Below are 23,041 nucleotides of genomic sequence, written 5' to 3'. Positions count from 1 at the left end.
GGTTCTGAGCATTTACTGGTTGTCTGGTTGTATAAAATTGGACAGAAAACAGCAGCTTATCAGTAGACTTCTCCACACTCAACAGCATTCTCTTTCAGAGTCAAAACCAGACTGCAATATTACAGTATAAGCACAATATAATTCATTATATCATAGACTCAATATTTTCAGTATTAAACAGCTCAGATTATTGGATTTTTTTTTAGAGAAAGAGTTACACAAAAAACTTTAACAAATAAAATTAAATAAAAAAGAATTTGCAACAATTTGAATATTAAACTAGGACAAGGAAATACAATATGCATACCTGGTTGTATAAAATTGGACAGAAAACCGCAGCTTCTCAGTAGACTTCTCCACACTCAACAGCTATAAAACGCAAATAAATAAAATAAGCTTCTTATTAAAATAGGCTTCAACATTAAGACCACAAGAAAAGCAGTGATAGCTTAGTTTACTGTAGCTAGAAATTAATGTATTAAACCGACATGGTAAACAATCCTAAGTTAACTAGCTGTAGCTAGAAGGCAAATACATCACAACCACATGGTCGACATTGCTAAATTAATTAGTTGAAGCCGGGAGCCAAATAGCTCAAAATAGATAACATTTTGGGAAAAAAAACAATCCAGTACTTATTTTTCAAGTAAAAGTACATACTATGTAATCATCATCATCATCGTCATCAGTGCCTGTTATGCCGGTCGGCACATAGGGCAGCGACAAAGGTCTTCGACTTTTGTCTGTCCTGGGCCAGTTTCCACACAGTGCCCCAGCTGTGGTTTAGGGCCTTCATTTCTGCCTCCACAGTTCGTCGCCAGGTGTTCTTAGGCCGGCCTCGCTTGCGTTTTCCCTCTGGAGTCCAGCGTAAGGCAGTTTTTGTGATGGAGTTGTTCCCGCTTCTGATGGCGTGGCCAATCCAGCGCCATCGTTTCCTCATCAAGATGGTGGTCATACTCTCCTGTCCACACTGGATAAACAGCTCCTCATTGGAGATTGTCCTTGGCCAAAAAATGCCCAGGATTCTTCGTAGGCTTTTGGTGTGGAAGACTGACAGTTTGTTAAGGTCGTTGTCAGTCATTCGCCAGCATTCCGAGCCGTACAGAAGAGTGGACAGGACCAGACTCTGGTAAAGTCTCAGCTTGGTGTAGATGCTGTACTGGGTTGTCTTCCAGATGTTACTTAGGCTACAGAAGATGCCCCTGGCTTTGCTCAGTCTGTTTTGGATGTCACAGCCTGCTCCTCCATCTTGCTTAACTACACTGCCCAAGTAGGTGAAGCTTTTAACCATCGGGAGGTCTTCTCCCTCTATGCTGATCGGTGTTGTATTGGTGGAGTTCAGGGTCATTACTTCTGTTTTTGTCCGGCTGATGTGCAGTCCGACCTGCTGTGCAAAGGTGTTCAGGCGAGTCGTCTTCTCCTGCATGTGTCGATGGGTGTGTGACAGTAGGGCCAGGTCATCGGCAAAGTCTAGGTCTTCTAAGTTTGTGGAGAGTGTCCATCTTATGCCCCTTGGTTCATCCTCCATTGTGTGGCGCATTACCCAGTCAATGACAAGGTTGAAGAGCAGGGAAGACATTACGCAGCCTTGTCTCACTCCGGTCCCGACCTCAAAATAGATGTCACTGTTTCCAACACAGCATGAAAAGTTCACATAGAAGCTTTTAATCAGCAGCACAATTTCCATTGGTATTCCGTACGCTCTCAGGATGCGCCAGAGGCTCTCTCTGTGTATACTGTCAAATGCCTTCTGGAAATCCACAAAGTTAATATAGAGCTGTCTCTGCCACTCTGTACACTGTTCAATGATGTTGCGTAGTGCGAATATGTGGTCGGTGCATCCTCTTCCTCTGCGAAAACCTGCCTGCTCTTCTCTAAGTTGTGTGTCCACTGCCTCTGATATTCGTTGAATAATGATCTTTGTCATGATCTTGCTCGGGATGGACAGGAGAGTTATTCCTCGCCAGTTGTTGCAGTCGCTAAGGGATCCTTTCTTTGGGATTTTAACAATTACTCCTCTGGTCCAGTCATCTGAGACTTGTTTCCTTTCCCATACTGCGGTAAATAGGGGTTGCAGGATATTGGCTGCCAGTTCTGGGTCCGCTTTGAATAGTTCAGCATTCAGATTGTCCTGGCCTGGTGCCTTTCTGTTCTTCAAGGACTTAATTGCTGTAATGATTTCCTGCTTCTCTGGTGGGGCGATGTTAACGTCCAGGTCCTCAATGGCTTCTTGTATGTCGGCTTCTTCGGGAGGCGGTGGTCTGTTCAGGACCTCTCTGAAGTGTTCGGCCCAGCGTGCTTCTTGTTCTCTCTCTGTCGTTAGCAGCTTCCCTTCCTTGTTCTTGACTGGGGCATTATTGGTACTGTGGAACTTGCCGCTAATCATCTTAGTGATCTTGTACAGCTTTCCTTGTTCTCCTTTTCTTGCTGCTTCTTCGGCTTCGCTTGCCAGGTTGTTCAAGTAGGCACGCTTGTCTATTCTCGCCGAGCGCTTCACTTTCTGATTCATCTCTCTGTACTGTAATTTGAACTTCTCTTGCAGTCTTTCAGATCTGGTGCTAGCCACCTTCTTCTTAAGGTCTCTTCTTTCCTCTATTGCCTTCCACGTCTCTGGTGTTATCCACTCCTTCTTCTTAGTTTCTCTCAGTCCAAGACTAGTCTCGCTGCTTTTCTGGTATACTGCTCTCACAAGGTCCCATCTCTGGTTTATTCCTTCTGCATCTGCCTCGCAAGTGTCTGTCATGTCTTCAAGTGCCTGAAAACTGTTTTTTACTTGAAGAATGAAGGCATTTTTCAGTTTGGGGTCCTGCAATTTTTCCACATCAAAGCGTCTGTGTGCTGCTGGTTTGCGTCCTGTACTTCGCAATTTAATTTTTATGTCTGCTATAACAAGGTGATGGTCACTTCCAACATCTGCTCCTCTTCTCACCCTGACGTCAAGCAAGGAACGTCTCCAGGTGCCATTGATCATAAGATGGTCGATCTGGTTGCTGTCCCTGCCATTGGGTGAGCACCATGTTAGTTTGTGAACGTTGCGGTGAGGAAATAGTGTTCCTCCAATTACCAGGTTGTATGCAGTACATAGCTCCACTAGTCTCTCTCCGTTCTCGTTCCTGCAGCCACAGCCATGTCTGCCCATAGTTCTCTCTACATGGGTGTTGTCGTTCCCAACTTTGGCATTCAAGTCGCCCATCACAATCAACAGGTCATGGCGAGGTGTTACACTTACTTCTGCTTGTAATTGATCGTAAAAGGTGTCTTTCGCCTCATCATCGCCATCGTTGGTTGGTGCATAGCACTGGATCAGGGTCATGTTGCCATGTCTCCCCCTCACTCTGATTGTAATCAATCTGCTGTTGATCGGCTTCCACTCTATCAGGTACTTTTCTGTTCCTTTCCTCAGGATGATGGCTACTCCCTCGTGGTGTTGGTTGTCCTCTCTGCCAGAATACAACACTGTCTCTCCGGTCTGGGTCTTTACTCTTCCAGAACCTGTCCATCTGCTTTCACTTACTCCAAGGATATGTAATTTGTAACGCCTCATCTCGGCCGTAATTTGTGTTAGCTTACCAGTTTCATACATGGTACGCACATTCCAGAAACCTATTCTGGTCTTGCATTTGGCGCTCAAAACTTCCATCTTCGTGCCAGTAGCTTCCTTTTGGCTTTCACTACTGACAGTCATACAAGGATCTTGTAATATCTCTGGGAGCCCATCGCACACAATAGTGGTATTTTTTCTCTCTGTCTCTGTTTCCGTAACAATAGTGTTTTTTTATGGGACAGGGTTGTTAGCCCTGTGCCCAACCCCCAACCTGGAGGACCAGGGATCATATTTCGTCTGGCATCTACCCTTTGACCTGCCCGGCTTGGGTGTCCCTACCCGGTATAGCTCTCAGGGTCATCGACACACACAAGCCCCCCGACCTCGACAAGGTAATGATCCTCCGGGGAGATATAGATACTATGTAATATTAGTACAAAATTAGACTTAGAAGTACCCCAACACACTTAAGCAAAATGGAGAGTAGAACTGAACCTACCATTCTCTTTCAGAGTCAAAACCAGACTGAACTAGAAAATGGAGGGTAGCTGTTTTCATAAGAACGCTATACTCTATCTGACCAGTAGATGGAGTTGTATGCTTACAGAAACAAGTGTTTATATGTATTTCCTTTTAGAACGTATTTTGGCGAATTCGAATAAAATAATAGTACTTTATAAACAGTTCTTTTTTTCTCTGCTACACCCTGGCTTACCGGAAAACTAGCGCTATCAGGTGGCATTTACTAGCGCTAAGCACTGCTAGCCGAAATCCGAAAGTTTACTGCCAAATAAACTGAAGCACTTTAACTAACCCAAATAAACAGTTTTCAGAAGAGAAATCTGTGTAGATGAACTCTTCAAAGATTTTACATATTTTTTTGATAAAATGGGAATTACAGTAAGAAGGGAAGTGGGCAGGCTCTCCATAAACCGGCTCTGGCTCTACCGGAGCAGAACATTTTACTGTAGCAGCTTCCTGACGCGGCTACAACTTTATTTAAAAACTCCACTCAGTCGAGCATTCTGTCTCTCCGGGGTTACAAAACAAAAAGCAAGCTCCTGAACACAGTGCGCTCGGCAGTGATACTGATGATTTAATGGCCCAATCAAGAATTGCAGTAACTGGCGGACCAGGTGTCAGCTCTGCCCCAGCAGAGGCTTTCAAAATAACAACAAAGCCGGTGCCTGAAATGAATAATGTCTGCGGTGCTCTCGCCGGCTGAGCCGGTGTTATGACGGTCTGTGGCACCGTTTCTGCGAGTGCTGATTGGGGCTACGCATTAACGGAGGTGATAATTGTTTTCATTTGCACACCAATTAAGTTCCTCAGAGCTGCTTACAGCCATGTGCTCTTTTATCAGGCTGGTACTCCTGTGGAGGTGCAGTATAACGAGGTGTAGAGAGACGGAGAGCGTCCAAACAACGGTTTACTGTAGACCGAGCGGACGCCACTGACCACATTGAGTCCAGCAGGTTTTAGAACAGCCCTAAAAACCTCATCACTGGAAAACCTTAAGGGTCAACTTCCTGGAAATGGATTAATCTTGACCTTCTGAGACCTGGACTTTTGCTTGGTGCTTGGTGTGCATTTTTAATTTCTCCTAGCTATTTAGAATTAGTAGGACCTAACAAGTTTAAAAACTAAACTTTGTCTATGTGCAGGAAGTCGTTTTTGCAAAAAACAATGTTCTCATATGGCGCCAGTAGTCCTTTAGCTGTAACTTTGGCGGATTGCTATTTCAGGGGTGCAGCAAACTGGAGATCTCCAGCTTTTAACAGCACAGGAAACTGACCTGCTAGTTCACTCTCATTTATTCTGTTTATTGTTGGTATAAATGTTTACATAGCATGCTATGGGTTTGTGCACTGCTGCATGCCCATGTGTATGTGCATTGGGAATGTGCCAAGATTGCAATAAACATCTGATGGCAACAGAAAACCTAAGTAGACAGATGACAACCAAGATATCAATATGCCAGAAATGTACCTAAACACACCGCATTTTGAGACCACCACACCCATCTACATAGATATATTCAGAATCCCTGTTTCTATTTAAACAATGCAGGCAGAAGGCATGAAAATAGACAGTTGACAGGGTGTAAGATAGCAGTGAGCATTGTGATGTGCCTTCCACAGCGTGTAAGATAAAGGGCTTCTTGTATAAAAAAAAAAAAAAAAAAAAACGGAAATGCTTTACTGACCCAAATAAACAGTTTTCAGGAGAGAAATTTGTGTAGATTACTGTTTGACACCCTTGTTCCTTACTAGTGTTGCTTAAAATGTGACTTTTAATCGTGTGCGCCTTATGTATGAAAATAGAAAAGAAAAAAGACCTTTATTGATAGTGCGCCTTATGATCAAGTGCGCCATCAGTCCGTGTCATTCCATAAATTAATTGTTGTCACGTTATCGCTATAAAATCTATCTGTTCAATAAAACAACATTGCTGTTCCCTTAAATTACCTGCTGCTGGATCTTCACAGTGTGAACGTGCCAAAGTCAGAGCTCACCTGACTCATTAAGGGAATGACAAGTTACACACTGATTGGTTAATTTCACGTTACGCCCAAAATGAACCACACCCATGATTAATTAAGAGAATTAGTACATGCCTTGTGTTTTTTCTACCACACTAGATAATTTTTTTGCATCTTCACAATGCCAAAGACACACCGACACTGATCTCTTTTTTATATTTAATGTTTTCACTTGTTATTTTGACTATGATACATGTTACATCTTTACATTATAAATGTATGTTTTTACCTTGTTTCTTCATTTCTATACAATGAAAAGGAATGGACCTATGGTATCCATGCTTATATATAGTCATTGGTTTATATCAGAAGCGTCGTTTTCCTGTTTTTTTCATGTCAAACATTAAATCTTTCGTATTTATTTGATTGGGCCTGTGGCCATATTTTCAACGCGTCTTTTCTTCTCTCTTCTTTCTTTATCCTCCTGCTACTTGGATTATCATATATGTAATCACAAGGTAAATATCTCTGAAAACATGAATAACGTGTACCCAATGGCTGTTCGGACTGGAATACATACAATTACATTCTATGTTGTTGTTTTTTTTTATCTCATTATTTCATCCTGATCTTCTCAGACCCTGTAATACAGTATACATTTATAAATCCAGGTCTTTTATGTTTAGTTTTATCATGATGTTTTGATAAAGCTCTCTGCTCTGAGCTCCGTTTGCGCACAACATGAGTCTGTCTTTGTCTGAAAGAAAGAAAGAGCAGACACATGTATGGAAGAGCTCTTTTTTTCAGGGCTGCACAGTCATGTGTCGGATCTACAGCCTGTACACTCCAGCCTCCAGAAGGCTTTAAACACAACGGCTCAACCTTGATCTCTGCCTCCTTTAGCTTCACACAGCCCACATACTGATTCAGGCATGTGCTTTGATTTACCTTTCTGACTGTGCAGGAGAGCGCTGTGCTGCCAGCCATGCTTTACTAGCCTGTGTTCACACTTTACTGCTCGCTGCTGTCAGCATGTGAAACTGCGTTTAATGCCATAATAAATGCATGTGTTGACTGAGTAAACACTGTATATCTGTGCACCAGGTATACTTGCTTATTATCCCTTAGAAACCCATTGACTCGAATTGCAACAACATCGATTATACGATTTTATACAACAGTTAGTTCCGACCTCACAATCTGATTGGTTGAGAAGTGTTCTAGCCGTGCTGATATTTGTGATAACATCACAGCCTTCTCACACTAAACTTGTATTACTCCGCCGACACGTTGCCGGGTAATGGCGTATATACACCGCACAGTTTTGAATCGTTACCTCCACCGGCACCAGCGGCAACGTTAGCTTAGCACAGGCTAGCGCTCAGCCGCGGCACGCTCGCTCACAGCCCGCAGCGCTGGCTCGTCTTTTGTGGAAAAAGGGAAGGAAAATCGCTCGGCTAATGCCGTCTGACAGCCAGAACGGTAACTTAACCAGCCAGGCTAGGCTAAGCTAAGTTAATGCTGAGCTAAAGCAAGCTACGCTAACCTAACCACAGTCCAGCCGGCTAGCTAAAACCAACACCACCCAGCAAAACAGAAAGCAGAAATGCTCAAAAAATGTGCAGCTTTCACCTGAAGACGACTCCACGGAGCAGGAGAGGAGAGTATTAGCGTTATTTCACGCTCCTAACGTTACTATCTTCACTTATTCCCAATTTTGATTTCAGGCTAACTTTTGTGGTGTTATTCTGTATAACATTAAACCAAACAAAGTTTCATTTCTGTTACAGTTGTTGTGGAACTACTTTTTGGTGGAAGGCACAGTCCATATTAAAGCATATTTATTCTGAATTTCTAAAAGTTCAATAGAACACTCGAGGTCGTGTGTTATCACGACCAAATCACAGCCGTGATGTTATTCGTGATAACACACTCCCTCTCGAGTTCTATTGCTTAAATATGTATTGATTATACAGCTTATCAACTCAGGAATGCTTCATACATTGTGACAAACAGGAAATCCTATTGTTTCTAAAAACAGCACTGACCTCATGCTGAACTGAAGTGTTATTGAGAAATGTATTGTGAAATACACCTAAAGAATTTTGATTGTTTTATTATGAAACATTGTTTCATTATAACGCCATTTATTGTCCCAAAACACCATAATCCACGTGTTTACTTTCACTCTGGGGTCTGCAGTAAATCTCATGATGTCATTGCTGGCTGTCATGTCTTAGCCCTGTCTCATGTCTCTGTGTGTCTTCCCCACGTGACCTGTGCCTCTCTGTGTCTCCTGTCAGTAGATTTCCACCATGTGTTTCTCATTTGTAGCTCCGCCCCTTCCCCAGGTGTTTCTAATTATAGTGTTTCCTGTTTCCTTATATAGCCCTCGTCTACCACTTTGTCTCCGTCGGTCTTTGCACCTTCCTCTGTTGTTTCACTGCGTTTCATAGCCCTAGTCCTTGCTCTGTGTTTACCTCTGTTTATCTCTTGTGTATATTTCTAGTTTCCTTTATTTCCATTGTTTTCTCCCTTGCCCTGCTTAGTTTAGTTCCCCTTGTCTAGTTTAGTTTCTTGTTTAGCTCTATGTTCCCTGTATTTAACCTTAGTCATTTGTTTCTCGTTTATTTCTTGTTTTCACGTTTATAGTTTATTGCCTTGTTTATTTCCCTTGTATATATATTCCTTATTTGTTTATTATTATCATCGCTCGTTTGTTATTGGTTATTTGTGTTTCTTTGTTACATGTTTACTTGTTCCTCGTTTCCTTGTTTCTTTGTTATTTATTTAATAAATTATTTATTTATATCGCCCTTACCTGCACTTGTGTCCGCTTTCCTCGTCACCCTGCCTGGGTCATCCGTGACACTGGCGCTGATTCGTCAAAAAAAATGTATTTTTTGTATGATACATAAATGAAGAACGCTAAAAACACCTTTTCAGCCAAAAATATTTACTTCTAGTGCTTCTAAAGTATTTATTTAAGATATGAAATCAAATAACGTTTGAATAAACCCAGTTACTCTGTCTGTCTCATCAGTCAGCATTAACACATATACTAAAATAATATAGAAACTCAGTGTAATGTTATTAAACTAATGTAATATATTAGTATACATCACATTATGATTACTGAATAAATATGTAATCTAGGTGGTTAAATCAATAAAGTTGTTAATGTACAGCTCTTGAAAAAATACGAGATCACTTAAAAATGAATGATATATGGAATGTAATCAAGAGGAAGATGGATGATCACAAGCCATCAAATGAAGCTGAATTGCTTGAATTTGTGCACCAGGAGTGAAAGCATAAGGTTATCCAAAAGCAGTGTGTAAGACTGGTGGAGGAGAACAAGCCAAGATGCATGAAAACTGTGATTAAAAACAGGGTTGAGCTGGTATAGTGAGAGGATCAGACCAAATAAAAAGCTATTTTAGCAGCTTAGGGTTAACATTACACTTTACAACGTTCATTTTGGAGTAAGGAAAGTGAGGAATGGTATATTTTCCATGATATGGGTAATTTTTCTCTTTTTTTTTCTTTTTACCTTTTTCCCATTTTCCATTTAGCTTGAACAATTGTCCAACCCATTCAACTGCTACTCAGCTGTATAACCCCTATCACTAGTGATGCCACAACACCAGGAGGGTGAAGACTAGCACATGCCTCCTCTGATACATGTGAAGTCAGACTCCGCCTCTTTTTAAACTGCTGCTGATGCAGCGACTCGGTTCTGATACATCAGCTCACAGACGCAGCCTTGTGCTGATCCACATCACCCTAGGAGTGATAAGGGGAAAATAGCGTCATCTACTGTACCTACCCAGAGAGAGCAAGCAAAGCCAATTGTGCTCTCTCAGGGTTTTCTCGGCAGCTGATGGCCAGCTGCATGACCGGGATTCAAACCAGCGATCTCCCGATCATAGTGCCAGTGCTTTAGACCACTGGCTGGAACATTCAGTAGCTTCCAGGAAACTATAGTATAAGAGCAAGATGTTCTAAAAGTTTAAGCAGCTTTAATAAGGGTTCAATTATACAACCACACACACAGGCCACACTATCATATATAACTGGATTATAATAACCCTTCCAAGTGCAATTAAGAAAATCTTACTAGCTGAAGGCTAAAGAGGTTTTATGCCTGCAGGCTTGGGGAAAACAAAATCCTGAATAGGGTTTTCTAATCAAAAGGGACACTTTACTCAGTGGCCCTCAGATCCCTCAGCCTCAGATCTCTGCTATTTATTTCCCTAAAGAACAAAACTCTAACCTGAAGAATACAGCCTATCCAATCCACTAAATAATAAGCTCTGTGGATATAAATATGCTAAATGAACTTTGGTACAAAATAATTTTTAAAAAAGCCCTTTCCGTTTGAATTGCACTCCCATGTTACAAATGAGTATGTCCACTATACAGTGTGTGTATATATATATATATATATATATATATATATATATATATATATATATATATATATATATATTTATATAGTTATATAGATTTGTTCAGCCGTGGTTTTATGTTTTTTTGGATACAATCCAGGTTAGCACCCGAACATCCCTTTCAGACAGCTTCCTCTTACAGCGTCCACAGTTAATCCTGTTGGATGTGGTTGGTCCTTCTTGGTGGTATGCTGACACTACCCTGGATATTGGTGCTCTTGATGCATCACAAAGACTTGCTTTCTTGGTCACAGATGCGCCAGCAAAACGTGCACCAACAATTTGTCTTCTTTTGAACTCTGGTATATCACCCTGAATGTTGTGTGCATTGCAGTATTTTCTCTGCTCTTACTGGTGCAATGTGCAATTAATGAAGATTGGCCACCAGGCTGCTCCAATTTAACCATGAAACCTCCCACACTAAAATAACAGGTGTTTCAGTTTCATTGTCCAACTCCTGTACATACTAGCATTATATTGTGAAATCTCATAAAGTACCAGTCAAAGATTTGGACACAACTTTTTATTTTTATTTTAGAAATTTAGTTCAAAATGTGAAACTCATATATTATATAGATGTATTTCTCAAAGTGAGATCTACTGTATTTTTTGCACTATAAGGTGACTTAAAATACTTTTAATTTCCCTAAATATCGACAGTGCACCTTTTGTATGAATTCTACCTGTCAGGTATTAAGGAGCAGTAAAGTCACTCTGCTGAAGTACAGCGTTATACAGAAGTTTCAGTTTAGTTCTTCAGCAGTATTAGCATTAGCCGCTAACAGCTTTTTGGCTGTTCAGAGGTGAGAATTATCGGCTTGTAACCTGCTGCTAAACCCGGCAAGCACTGATGGAGCAACATTAGCATTACCTTTTAGCGGTTAGCTGCTAATTCTAATGCCTGCTGATATAGGAATATAAGGAAAACATGGTGACACCCCTGTTGCTCACTAGAGTTGCATAAAATCCATCTAATAATCCTTATAGTGCACCTTATAGTGCAAAAAATACAGTATTTTAAGCATCTATTTCTTTTATTGTTGATGATTATGGCTTACAGTCAAACAAAACCCAAAATCTGTGTCTCTGAAAATATTATAGAATATTATATAAAGACCATTTGGTACTTTTGGCAGTGTGGGCAGTGTGCCAAGTCCTGCTGGAAAATGAAATCCATAAAATCGCCATAAAAGTTGTCAGCAGTGGGAAGCATGAAGCATGAAGTGCTGGTTGGGAGAGACATGTCATCTGCTGGTGTTGATCCACTGTGTTTTATTATCAATTCTCTTGATAATAAAACACAACTTTTATAGAGATGCCGATTTCATTTTCCAGCAGGACTTGGCACACTGCCCACACTGCCAAAAGTACCAAATGGTCTTATATGATATTCTCTAATATTTTCTAAAACACTGATTTTGGGTTTTTATTGGCTGTAAGCCATAATCATCAACAATAAAACAAGAAATAAACACTTAAAATAGATCACTCTGTGTGTAAAACATCTATACAATATATGAGTTTCACATTTTGAACAGATTCACTGAAATACAGTATATTTTCAATTATATACTGTATATACTGTACTCAGTGTATTATACCTGACGGACACGGCAGTGTTCTGGCACACAGTCCACCTGATCCAAACATTTATCTCTCATCCAAACATCCAAATGACTGTTTTGCACACAGGCAGATTTTCATTCACTCCCACCCACTGCTTTCTTCTCCAGGCCTGTAATCACTCCCCCATTGATTATGAGTCTGGGATCAGGCTGGCCAGTAGAGGGCGGGCATGAGCTTCGCTCTGCAGGCCAAAGGTGGTGATCAGAAGTGTGGAAGTGTAGTCATCATAATACTGAGGAGATGAAATATGATGCCAGCAGTAAATTATTATACGCAAGAACAGAACTGCTTACGACTACAAGTACTGAGCTCTGACATTTAGCTGGTAAAACAGAAAGAACTGCCTGTGTTAGTGCTGAGATTAGCTGATGTAGCTGCAGAGAGATTACACAAACATTATACAGTGTAGAACATAAAACATCACACAATACATACCTACTATATACAGCTCTTTTTATACACTTAAAAAATATGTTTTTCTTTGATTTTACCAAGTTAAAACCCCCTGGAATATAATCAAGACGAAGATGGATGATCACAAGCCATCAAACCAAACTGAACTGCTTGGAGTAAAGCAGCATAAAGTTATCCAAAAGCAGTGTGTAAGACTGGTGGAGTAGAACATGTCAAGCTTAATGCATGAAAACTGTGATAAAAAAAACAACAGGGTTATTCCAACAATTATTGATTTCTGTACTCCTAAAATTCTTAAACCTTTATTAATATGAACTTGTTTTCTTTGCATTATTTGAGCTTTGTTGTTATTTCAGCTATTTCTCATTTTCTGCAAATAAATGCTGTAAATGACAATATTTTTATTTTGAATTTTGGAGAACTGTTTTAATGTTGTCTGCAGTTTATAAAATAAAACAACAATGTTCATTTTACTCAAACATAAACCTATAAATAGCAAAATCAGAGAAACTGATTCAGAAACTGAAGTGCTCTCTAAATTATTCCAGAGCTGTAGATATAGAGTACCAATCAAAAGTTTTGACACACCATAATTTTTTTGTTGTTGTTGTTGTTGTTTTTTAACATGTTCTTCATTGTATATTTTTAACACTAAGTCTTTCAATCTATGAATAAAACATATGGAATTGTTTAGCGAACAAAAAAAAATGTTAAACAAACCATAATATTTATTTAGATTCATTTTAGATTCTTTAAAGTAGCACTTCTTGCTTAGATTAGACAGTTTTAAACATCTCTGCTGGATTTTCTCAGTCAGCTTTATGAGCTAGAGTCACCTGGAATTCAGGCTTTCAGTTAACAGCTGTGCTGAACTCATCAAGAGTTAATTACTTGAATTTCTTGTCTCTTAATAAAGTGTTTGAGAGCATCAGTTAAAGTAAAGTAGTGAAGAGGTAGAGTTACAGGTATACAGTGAATAGAGAATATTTGAGTGATATTCTAATCCAGATTATGAGAAGAATGACAAGAACTACTCAACTAAATAAAAAATAGAAAAAAGTATAGTTAAAGAAATGAAGGTCAGTCAATCTACCCATAAACCCTGCAGCACTTTCAAATAGTAAGGGGTCAAAATAAACATAAATGTTAAGGAAAACATAAATGGCCCCAGCATATACACTTTTAGGACACTTTTAGAAAATCCAATCAAGTTTTAGGTCAATTTTATGCAATAATATAGAAACTTATACCACAGTTAGTTCCGACCCTGCAATGTGATTGGCTGAGAGGCATTCTAGGAGAGCCACTATCAGCCTGTAATGCACTGTAACCGAAGCTCTCCATGTATAACTCCACCAGATACAGGTAACCTAGCAATGATGCAGCACTTACAAACCAAACAGAGCAGCTACAAACAGAGCATCAATGGAACTATTTTAATTCTGAGTTTTTATAACCAAACAGATCGTATTTTCTTCTCCTCTTTAACTCAAAGTCTTTCATTAAACAATGAATATGGAACTGTGCTGTGGCCTTGTAGCCTTATTATTGCTTAATTATAAAAGGTATATATTTCATATATATTTCAAACTGCTAGTAGAAAACTTATATATAAGAATCTTTAGCAGATGCTTAGTTTTATTTATTAATGTGTAATTGCATTTTCATAATTTCTATTACCTTTGTTTTTTTTTACCTATGATTTTATGATTCTTAGTAAATATTTTTTTTATCTTATTTGTTTTATACCTTATTTTAAAATATCTTATATTATCATATATATATTATTAAAATGCTGGGTCTTTTTTAACTATTCTTTGTCTTTGACAATCCCTTCCCTATGTATTGGCCACCCAAAATGTACTCTAAATTTCAAGATTGATTGATTGATTGATTGACTGAGTATTATATGAGACCAATTAGTACTTTTTGCAGTGTGGGCAGTGTGCCAAGTCCTGCTGGAAAATGAAATCCGCATCTCTATAAAAGTTGTTATCAGCAGAGGTAAGCATGAAGTGCTGTAAGATTTTGTGGGAAAACAAAACTTCAATGACTTTAGACTTGATAATAAAACACAGTGGATCAACACCAGCAGATGACATGTCTCTCCAAACCATCACTGATCATCAGTACATTTTACATTTAATTGTCAAAAATCAATGGAGCAGAGTCTGGAGGAAGAGTGGAGAGACAGACAGTTCAAGCTGCTTGAGGTCCTGAAATCTTACAGCACTAAATGCTGTAACACACACACCCCAAAAACTGACAGTTTGCTCGTTGCCTAATCTTTCCTAATATCTATTGCCTAAAAGATTGTGCAAATGAAAGTATTATTTTAAAAATTATCAATAGCATTCTCTTTTTTACTCTATCTTTGACTGTTTTAATGTTATGGCAGATAATCAGCATCATTTTTAGGGAATCACTGATTTTCCCTCGTGTTTATTTTATTTTTTATTTTTTCAGCACATTTCCCGAGGCGAGCTTTAAAACCCGTGGGTGGATGCCGTGCTGCACTCGCTGTTCGTCCTGCTCTTACTACACACACACCGACTGACTGCTGCTTTTGGTGTGAGCTCACACTGCTGCTGATGCTCACGTCGCGCGGCGCACCAATCAGCGCGCGGCTCGCGCAGCCCATGAATATTTACGCGGAGGCTGTTCACTCTGTTCACTTTCGTGCGCTCAAAGTTAGTGGATTAGCAGTGGGAGGACGGGGCTCTGTGAAAGACTACCACCACCAGCAGCAGCAGCGGCAGCATCAGGACCAGGACCAGCACCGGCACGAGCAGGAGCAGCAGCGCGAGCACGCGTGCACGAGCTCGCGTGGGGATTATTATTATAATAACACAGTAACATCCATCGTTGTATTATTTTTCTTTTCTTTTTTTTTAACCACCACCACCTTTGGCAACGTCAGAAGAACGTGAAGGACGACAGAAGCTCACAGCTCTTGTGATCTCCAGTTTGGGCAAGTGGGCGCGAGGACGCACGGACCGCGCATCCCGCTCCCCGCACCGCGCTCTCGGACTTTTTTTTCCTCCCTCTTTTGTACGCGTGTGAGTGCTGGGTATACGAGTGTGTGTGCGTGTGTGTTTGTTCGTGCGTGCACGTGCGCGCGCGCAAATGTGGTGGATCTATGGAGTAAGTGTAAAATGCCAACACTTCGTCCATCACCAACTGGCTGCATCAAGCCGGGCTGCTGCTGTTGTTGTTCGCTGGGAAAAAAAGGACGCCAGACCACCGCAGCCTCTGTCTCCACTCCGCAAGTTGAGTCCGACAAATTGTGACAAAGGCTGTCAGCTGCTGGAATAAGAAATCGATGCGCGCGATATTCTTCTGGAATTTTAACCATTGTGCTCTCTCTCTCGCGCGCGCGCGCGCTCTTTCGCTCGTGCTCGCACCGGCTCCAACCAGCCCCTTCCTTCTTCAACCAATGATGCCAACGGATTGATTGAAGAGCAAACCCCCGCGTTTGAGATTTTTGTTGGCGGCTTGTTGGCTTGTTGTGTAGTAAGTAGTAGCATGGGGGAGCATCAGCCGTCCTCCCCAACACTGACAGCCAGCCTCTTCATCTGGTTGTCTTCCTCCTCCTCATTGTTGTTGCTGCTGCTGTTGCTGCTCTTGTAGTTATTGTAACGTTAGTTGTTGAGTGTCCATCCACCCAAGCAAGCAAGACTCGCAAGAGGAGGTAAGGGAGAGGAAACATGTCTGGCCACTTCTCTGAAAGGGATCACTGCTATCAGAGATGGCATTTTGGTCCAGCACCTCGGTTTTGACTTCTAAAGTGCCCAGGAAGATCTTATTCATGTTCACCCTGTCCCTCTCCGTCACCTACCTGTTCTACAGCTTGATGAGCTGCTACAACTCGCAGCTGCAGTTCCCCCTGCAAGACAACAACTACGTCTACCAGGCCCGGCTGGTGACGGAGGAGACAACTTTCGTGACGCTGAGGGACAAACTTTACTCCACGGCTTCTCGGGCGTACTTCGACGAGGAGCTGATCGAGAGGACAGCCACGGAGCAGACGCTCGTTTTCTCCACGGACAGGCGCGATGGCTGGGAGAAAGCTCAAGCCGGAGCTCTGGCGACCACCAGCAGCAGCGGCAGTACTGCCGGTGGCGTTAGCGGCAGTGGCGGCGTTAGCGGTAATACTGGAACCAGCGGTAGCGGCAGTTTCCAAGCCGGCGCCGGAGCAGCGGAGAAAGAGCGGCAGGACTTCAGCACCACGGACAGCGACCCCAGCCTCAGGAGAGCGCCCAACTGCACCTCGGATTACGGCGAGAAAAAGCTGCCCCAAGCCATCATCATTGGGGTGAAGAAAGGAGGTACCAGGGCGCTTCTGGAAGCTCTGAGGGTCCACCCTGACGTCCGCGCTGTTGGGAACGAGCCCCACTTCTTCGACAGGAACTACGAGAAGGGGTTCGACTGGTACAGGTGTGTGCTTTTACCTTGCTTAGTATGGTTGCTTTGTTTCTTTTTTTTGTTGCTTTTTTCATCTTTTCCAAAAAAAAAAAAAAAAGCATACTATATGGAGTGATGCAAGACTGTCACCATAATGATCATTTTTTGTTACTGTCCTATAAATAATCATGATAAACTACAAAATAAATAGAGTATTATAATATTTGTTTTAAGGCAAAGAAATGTGTTCCAACTGTGTTCTTTAAAGCTAAGGGAAAAACAACAGCCAAAAAGGAATATAGTACGAATATATGCATAATATATGTTTCTTAAAGGAGAACTCTGGTGTAAAATGGACTTTTGTTTGTTGTAGTAAAACATGATAAAAAGTACCTACCTTTGATGAATAGCACACCTCCGTTCTCCCACAGCGTTCTGAGATCCAGAAATTGTATCAGTTTGTCCAAACACCCTTCAGACTGGGTCACATGGGGCATAATTTACCCTGATAAATCACTTTTTACACCGTTATCCAGCTCAAAGTAGCTCCAAACCTTCTTGCTAGAATCCTGAGAGCCCTGACATTGAAAACAAGGAATTAATAACTTAAAAAGTGCACACTGTTTACATACCTTAATGCTAGCTTTCAGCTCAGAGCGGCTGCTATGTTATGCGGAGTCTATGTATAGTGATTTATTTGATTTTTTTTTTTTTTTTGGTTGCCTTTTTATTAAGTACTGTATATTCAGGTTCAAGTACAAGCAGACAGGCTTGGCCTGTCACTGCAATGTTAATGTTGGTTTGGAAAGTATTCTGGTACTGGTAAAATGGTACTGACTGACCACTGCATTTAGATTTCAACACTTGTCCTTTTTTCAGAAGCTTCTTCTTCAGAACATCAATAAATTGTGGTTCAATTGCTGCCTAATCTACAAGTTTTAATGTTATGGCCACATCTGTAATCAAAAATCTCCATTCTACTATCTATTGTATCTGGCATTGCCTACTGGTATTCATAATGATCTACAACAAGCAGTCAATTTTTGTATTCATATTTGTGCTGAACAATTTGGCAATTTCTCACACTCTCTTTCTGTCTGTCTCTCTCTCTCTCTCTCTCTCTCTCTCTCTCTCTCTCTCTCTCTCTCTCTCTCTCTCTCTCTGTCTCTCTCTCTCTCTCTGTCTCTACTTAGATTTTAACACTTGTTTTTTTCAGAAGCTTCCGCTTCAGAACATCTAAAAAAATGATGGTTCATTTGCTGCCTAGTATACAACATATATGTTTTTAATGTTAAGACCATATATAAAAACATTTGATTATTGATAATTTGATGATCTTTTGATAGAAAGCCATCACCTCAGTGTTTTAAGACTATCATCCTAGAGACAGTAGGGTACTTTTAAATGTTAAAAGTCATAATATCTGGTGTTTTACACGTTTCCGACAAGACTTGTCCTTTTTTTTTAGAACCTTCTGCTTCAGAAAATCTAAAAAACGATGGTTCATTTGCTTCCTAATATATAATATACATGTTTTTAATGTTGTGGCCATATATATATAAACGTTTGATGATAATTTGATGATCTTTTACATTTTTTATAGCTATAGATAGATAGACAGATAGACAGACAGACAGACATAGACAGATAGATAGACAGACAGTAGGATACATTAAAATGTTATTTTTGGGAGAGTCACTATTTCTAGAGTATCTATTTTCCGAGTTTACAATCCAACCAAGATTAAACATTGTCTCATTTTGCACAGAAATGTATAAAAATATAAATTCCATAATCAAAGATCTTCATTCTACTACTACTACTACTATCTACAGTATCTGGCATCGTCTACTGGTATCCTCAATGATCTACAACAGGCAGTCAATTTTTTGGATTCATATTTGTCCTGAATAATTTTGCAATTTCTTACACTCCCCCTCTCTCTCTCTCTCTCTCTCTCTCTCTCTCTCTCTCTCGTCCTGTGGTTTCTGTGCCTGATATCTCGCAGAGCTCTAAATTTGTTTGAGATAATAACAGAAATAGCGCACCGCGGGTGTGGGTCAACATTTGAGTCTGTGCCCGAGTACGGCAGGTGTTTCATATAAACATGTTTTCTTCATGGCTGACTGTTTATATCTGTTCCAGTTTATTCAGCACTGGCACTGCCAACACGTATCCTCATCATCAGCCATTGAAACATTAAAACCACTAGGCCTAAGTGGTGCTACACTAGTTTCTACGTGTCTACTAATGCCAGCTGTGGTTGGTTTAACAGTTTGTCCTGTAAATTATGAGGTGGATGAGGCCAACAAGAGAATCAGTGACCCATATGTGCTCATGACCCTGTTGAACCTGTTGACCCTGCTGTTGGTTGACCGGTTCTTCTTCTTTGAAGTCTTTGTGAATTTGTGGAGCTCTGTAGACTCTAACAAATGTTTTTCAGAACATTTCACTTCAGAACATAAAGAACTGACGGTTCACTTGCTGCCTAATATACACAGGCCTTGACTCATGCTATTGAAACCAAATCAGCAATATTAATATTCACTTTACTTTCAGTGTTTTTAATGTTATGGCTATATATAAAGTATATATAAAGTTTGAAAGTGTGATACAATTTAAACTTTACATAGAACCAAAAAATTAACAATCATTTTTTTTTATTACAAAAGCACAAATAAGTGAAAAGACTATGAAGTAATTAATAGCAAATACATATTTTTAAAATGTTAAAGTATTTTTTATAGCTGTTTTTTTAAAGCTTTACATTGTTTAAGTTATTTAAGAAATATATCTTAGTAGAAAATGGAAATTTTATTGATGAAAATCTACAAACTATGAATATTCAGCTGTTGACCAAATTTCACATTTTGTTAATTTTGTATTCTTTATCTGTATCATTATATCTTCTTCTTCTTTTGTAACTTCTTTGTATGGTGTATTCCTGCTGCTACTGGATCTGTCTATCTCTCTTTTTCAAATTATCCCAATTTCATGATGAGTAGAATAAATATAAATGCTTTAAAATATGTAACATTTATCAGTAAATCAAATTTGCAAAGAGAAAAAGAGCAGAAATGACGATTTCAAGTTATTTTGCAAATTATGGTTCATTTGCTGCCTAATATATATTATACATGTTTTTAATGTAATGGCCACATGTATAAACATCTGATTATTGATAATTTGATGATCTTATGAATTTATATAGCAAGACAGTAACTCTCTTTCTGTATCTCTCTTAGTATATATCGTCTCTGTCCAATAAAAGAAAACACTTATCTCCATTTTTGGAGATTTTTAGTTGACTACATAATTTGAACACACAAACTGTCCTTTACACTGTGCCAAAATGTCTTGATGAACCAATAGAAACGGACCAATAGAAACACTTCAAAATGACCTAAAATATATATATATATTTTTTACATTCACTTCCATTGAAAGTTTACAAAGTTGCTGCATTGGAGATAAGTGTTTTTTTATTCATCGGACAGCGACAATATGCAGACTGGTTGAATGGTAAAATATAGATATTATAATATAGATTGATATGAATTAATTTTCTCAAGTAATATCAAAGTATAATATGTAGCCATTGATTACTTCCATTTATTTCATTTTTTTATATTCAGACAAACCAAGTCTCCCTGAAGCTGTGGGAGTCTCCCGCATTTCGGTAGTGGCTCCCTGATGCCCGCGAGTCACATATAATCTCCCGGAATTCAGAACGAGTGCCCCAAACGCGCACACAGGCCACAGACTTTTATTCTCTAATCGCGTGTGGCAAGGAGAGAGAAAACAGAGAGGGTTCTGATTGGCCTGTTCTCTGCAAAGAGTCTGTGAGACAGCCAATCAGTTTTTAGTGTGGGCGGGCAGTGTTTTTCCCTCCTCCCGGACGGGATTTGTTCAGTGAGTGAGAGAAAGCAGATCATGGCGGAGGCAATATTAATAATTACTGTAATATGATATCAAATGTTTTTGATGTTTTTGAAATTTTTTGTGATATTGTAATTGTCATTTTTTGTCAAATAAAGGCTTTTTTTTTTCAAAAAAAAAAAAGGAAAGCAGAGGCAGGGCCTTCCAAAAAGAAAAAAGATACAACTAATTTCACCTCTGATTACTCTAAATAATAATAATAATAATAAAAGTAAAATTAATTAATATAAAAGTAAAGTTTCGTTATCCTTTGTCCTTTGATGTGTGTGCAAGTTTTTTTTTTTTTTTTTTTTTTTTTTTTTTGCAACTTGGGATGTCTGAAATATCCTATCTGAAGATATGAGGTATTAGTCTGACAGTGTAAGGAGAATGTAGAGGAGAGTTTTAATTCAGTGATTTGTGTGATGTATTGTAGAATATCAGATCGTGTGTGTTGTTCTGTATGATCTTTCCCCCTGCGTGTGTGAGTGGTGGTGTGTATCAGGGCAGGGGTGTAGCTGCAGTGGGCTCGGTTGGTGTAGCAGCAGCAGCAGCAGCAGCTTGGCGCCAGCAGTGCGGTGTGTTGGTGAGTCAGGTGCAGCGTATGCTCTATTGCCCAGCATCAGCCCGTTCCCCAGTGAGCCTGAATCATGAAGTGCTTACTCAGGTGTGTGCTTCCTCATACATTTCCCCCAGCAGCCCATTTCCCCATTTCCTCGTCCCGACAGCATTAATAAATAGAGGTGGCAGAACAGTGCTAGCTCTGAAGTCCTCTAACGAACCCTATAATGATTATTTACTTATAGAAGACGTTCGGGAATCATATTCTCCTCTGTATCCTGTCCAAATAAACCTTTAATTTTTCTGCCATTTCTGACATTACACCACTAAATCTTGAGGATTTCTATTCAAGCATTACATAAGAAGGTGTCATGTTTGATAAGGAACATTACTGAAAAACAGCATAATCGTAATTGTAATAGAAAGTCTCCACCTGGATTTAAGTATGTAAATGATGTGAGGTTGGTTGGTTGATGCTGCAGTTGGTCTGCAGGTTTAGGTTCAGCAACAGTATGTGCTGAAAGAATGAGGTCAGCAGACTACCTGAATATACTGAATATAGACCAGGTTATTCCTGGATTATTATTTTTTTTTTCTTCCTGATGGCACGGCCATATTCCAAGATAAAACAATGCCAGGATTCATGGTGCTGGAATTGTGAAAGAGTTCAGGGTTCAGGGAGCATGAGATCATCATTTTCACACATGGATTGAGAGAGAGTTCACCACAGAGTCAAGACCTAGTATGTTTTAAATTACCCATTTAAATTAAAATGGTAAAAACTACGTACTAAGTATGATTGTATTTTGCATTAGTAAAAATGAGTAAAAAAAAATGTGTACTTGTATATTTACAGTACCAGTCAAAAACATACATTTGGACACACACATTTTTTTTTAATCTTATTTATTCTTTTCCTACATAGTAAATTAATACTAAAGTGATCCAGCCTATGAAGGAACACATAAGGAATCATGTAGTAACTTAAAAACAGTGTTAAACAAACCAAAAAATACTAAGGAAAAGCTTACCTCCGCTCTCCTGCAGCTTTCTGAGATACAGTATTTTGTGCACTTTCCCCAAACAGGCTTTAGAATGAGTGAGATGGGGCATATTTGGCCCGTTCACAAAAATCACGTTTTCCACTGTTATCCGAGCTTAAATGACTCCAGGCTTCATTGGTAGAGTCCGGAGAGCCCTGACATTTAAAACGAGGGATTTATAACTTTAAAACTCCATAAGAAGTTTTTTAAAAGCCACAGCCATAGCATAGGTAAATCTTTAATTTAAATTTAAGTCACAGTAAGTCAACCGTCGAGCATGAGAATAATGAATAGGTAGATTAGTTGAGCAGATTGCAAAATTGGAAAAAATGGAAATGGAAATGCATTCCGTGAATTTCCTGTTGCTGGAAAAAAAAAAAAAAAAAAAAAAAAAAAAAAAAAAAAAAAATATATATATATATATATATATATATATATATATATATATATATATATGGTAACTGTTTATATTAGAATGCAAAGAACCAACAATAAATTACATAAACACATAAACGTTTAAATGCTTAAAAACTTTTACTTTTTGTGCTCCACGATTGACTTATATTGTGACACTGTAACACTTGGTTTAAAGTTCCTT

General features: G+C 39.5%; 1 protein-coding gene across 1 annotated transcript in view; it reads left to right on the top strand.

Moving 5' to 3' along the window:
- The first annotated feature begins 15,106 nt into the window (after positions 1 to 15,106).
- Positions 15,107 to 23,041, top strand: part of hs3st4 (heparan sulfate (glucosamine) 3-O-sulfotransferase 4) — a 242,325-nt gene continuing 234,390 nt past the window's right edge. Inside the window, exon 1 of the mRNA XM_007238208.4 lies at positions 15,107 to 16,954. Coding sequence (XP_007238270.2) covers positions 16,266 to 16,954 — 689 coding nt within the window. The 5' untranslated portion in view covers positions 15,107 to 16,265. The remainder of the gene's footprint in view (positions 16,955 to 23,041) is intronic.

Source organism: Astyanax mexicanus, chromosome 3, assembly GCF_023375975.1.
Source record: "Astyanax mexicanus isolate ESR-SI-001 chromosome 3, AstMex3_surface, whole genome shotgun sequence".
NCBI lineage: Eukaryota > Metazoa > Chordata > Actinopteri > Characiformes > Acestrorhamphidae > Astyanax > Astyanax mexicanus.
The sequence above is the reverse complement of the archived record's forward strand: the minus strand, read 5'-3'. Positions and strand labels throughout refer to the sequence as shown.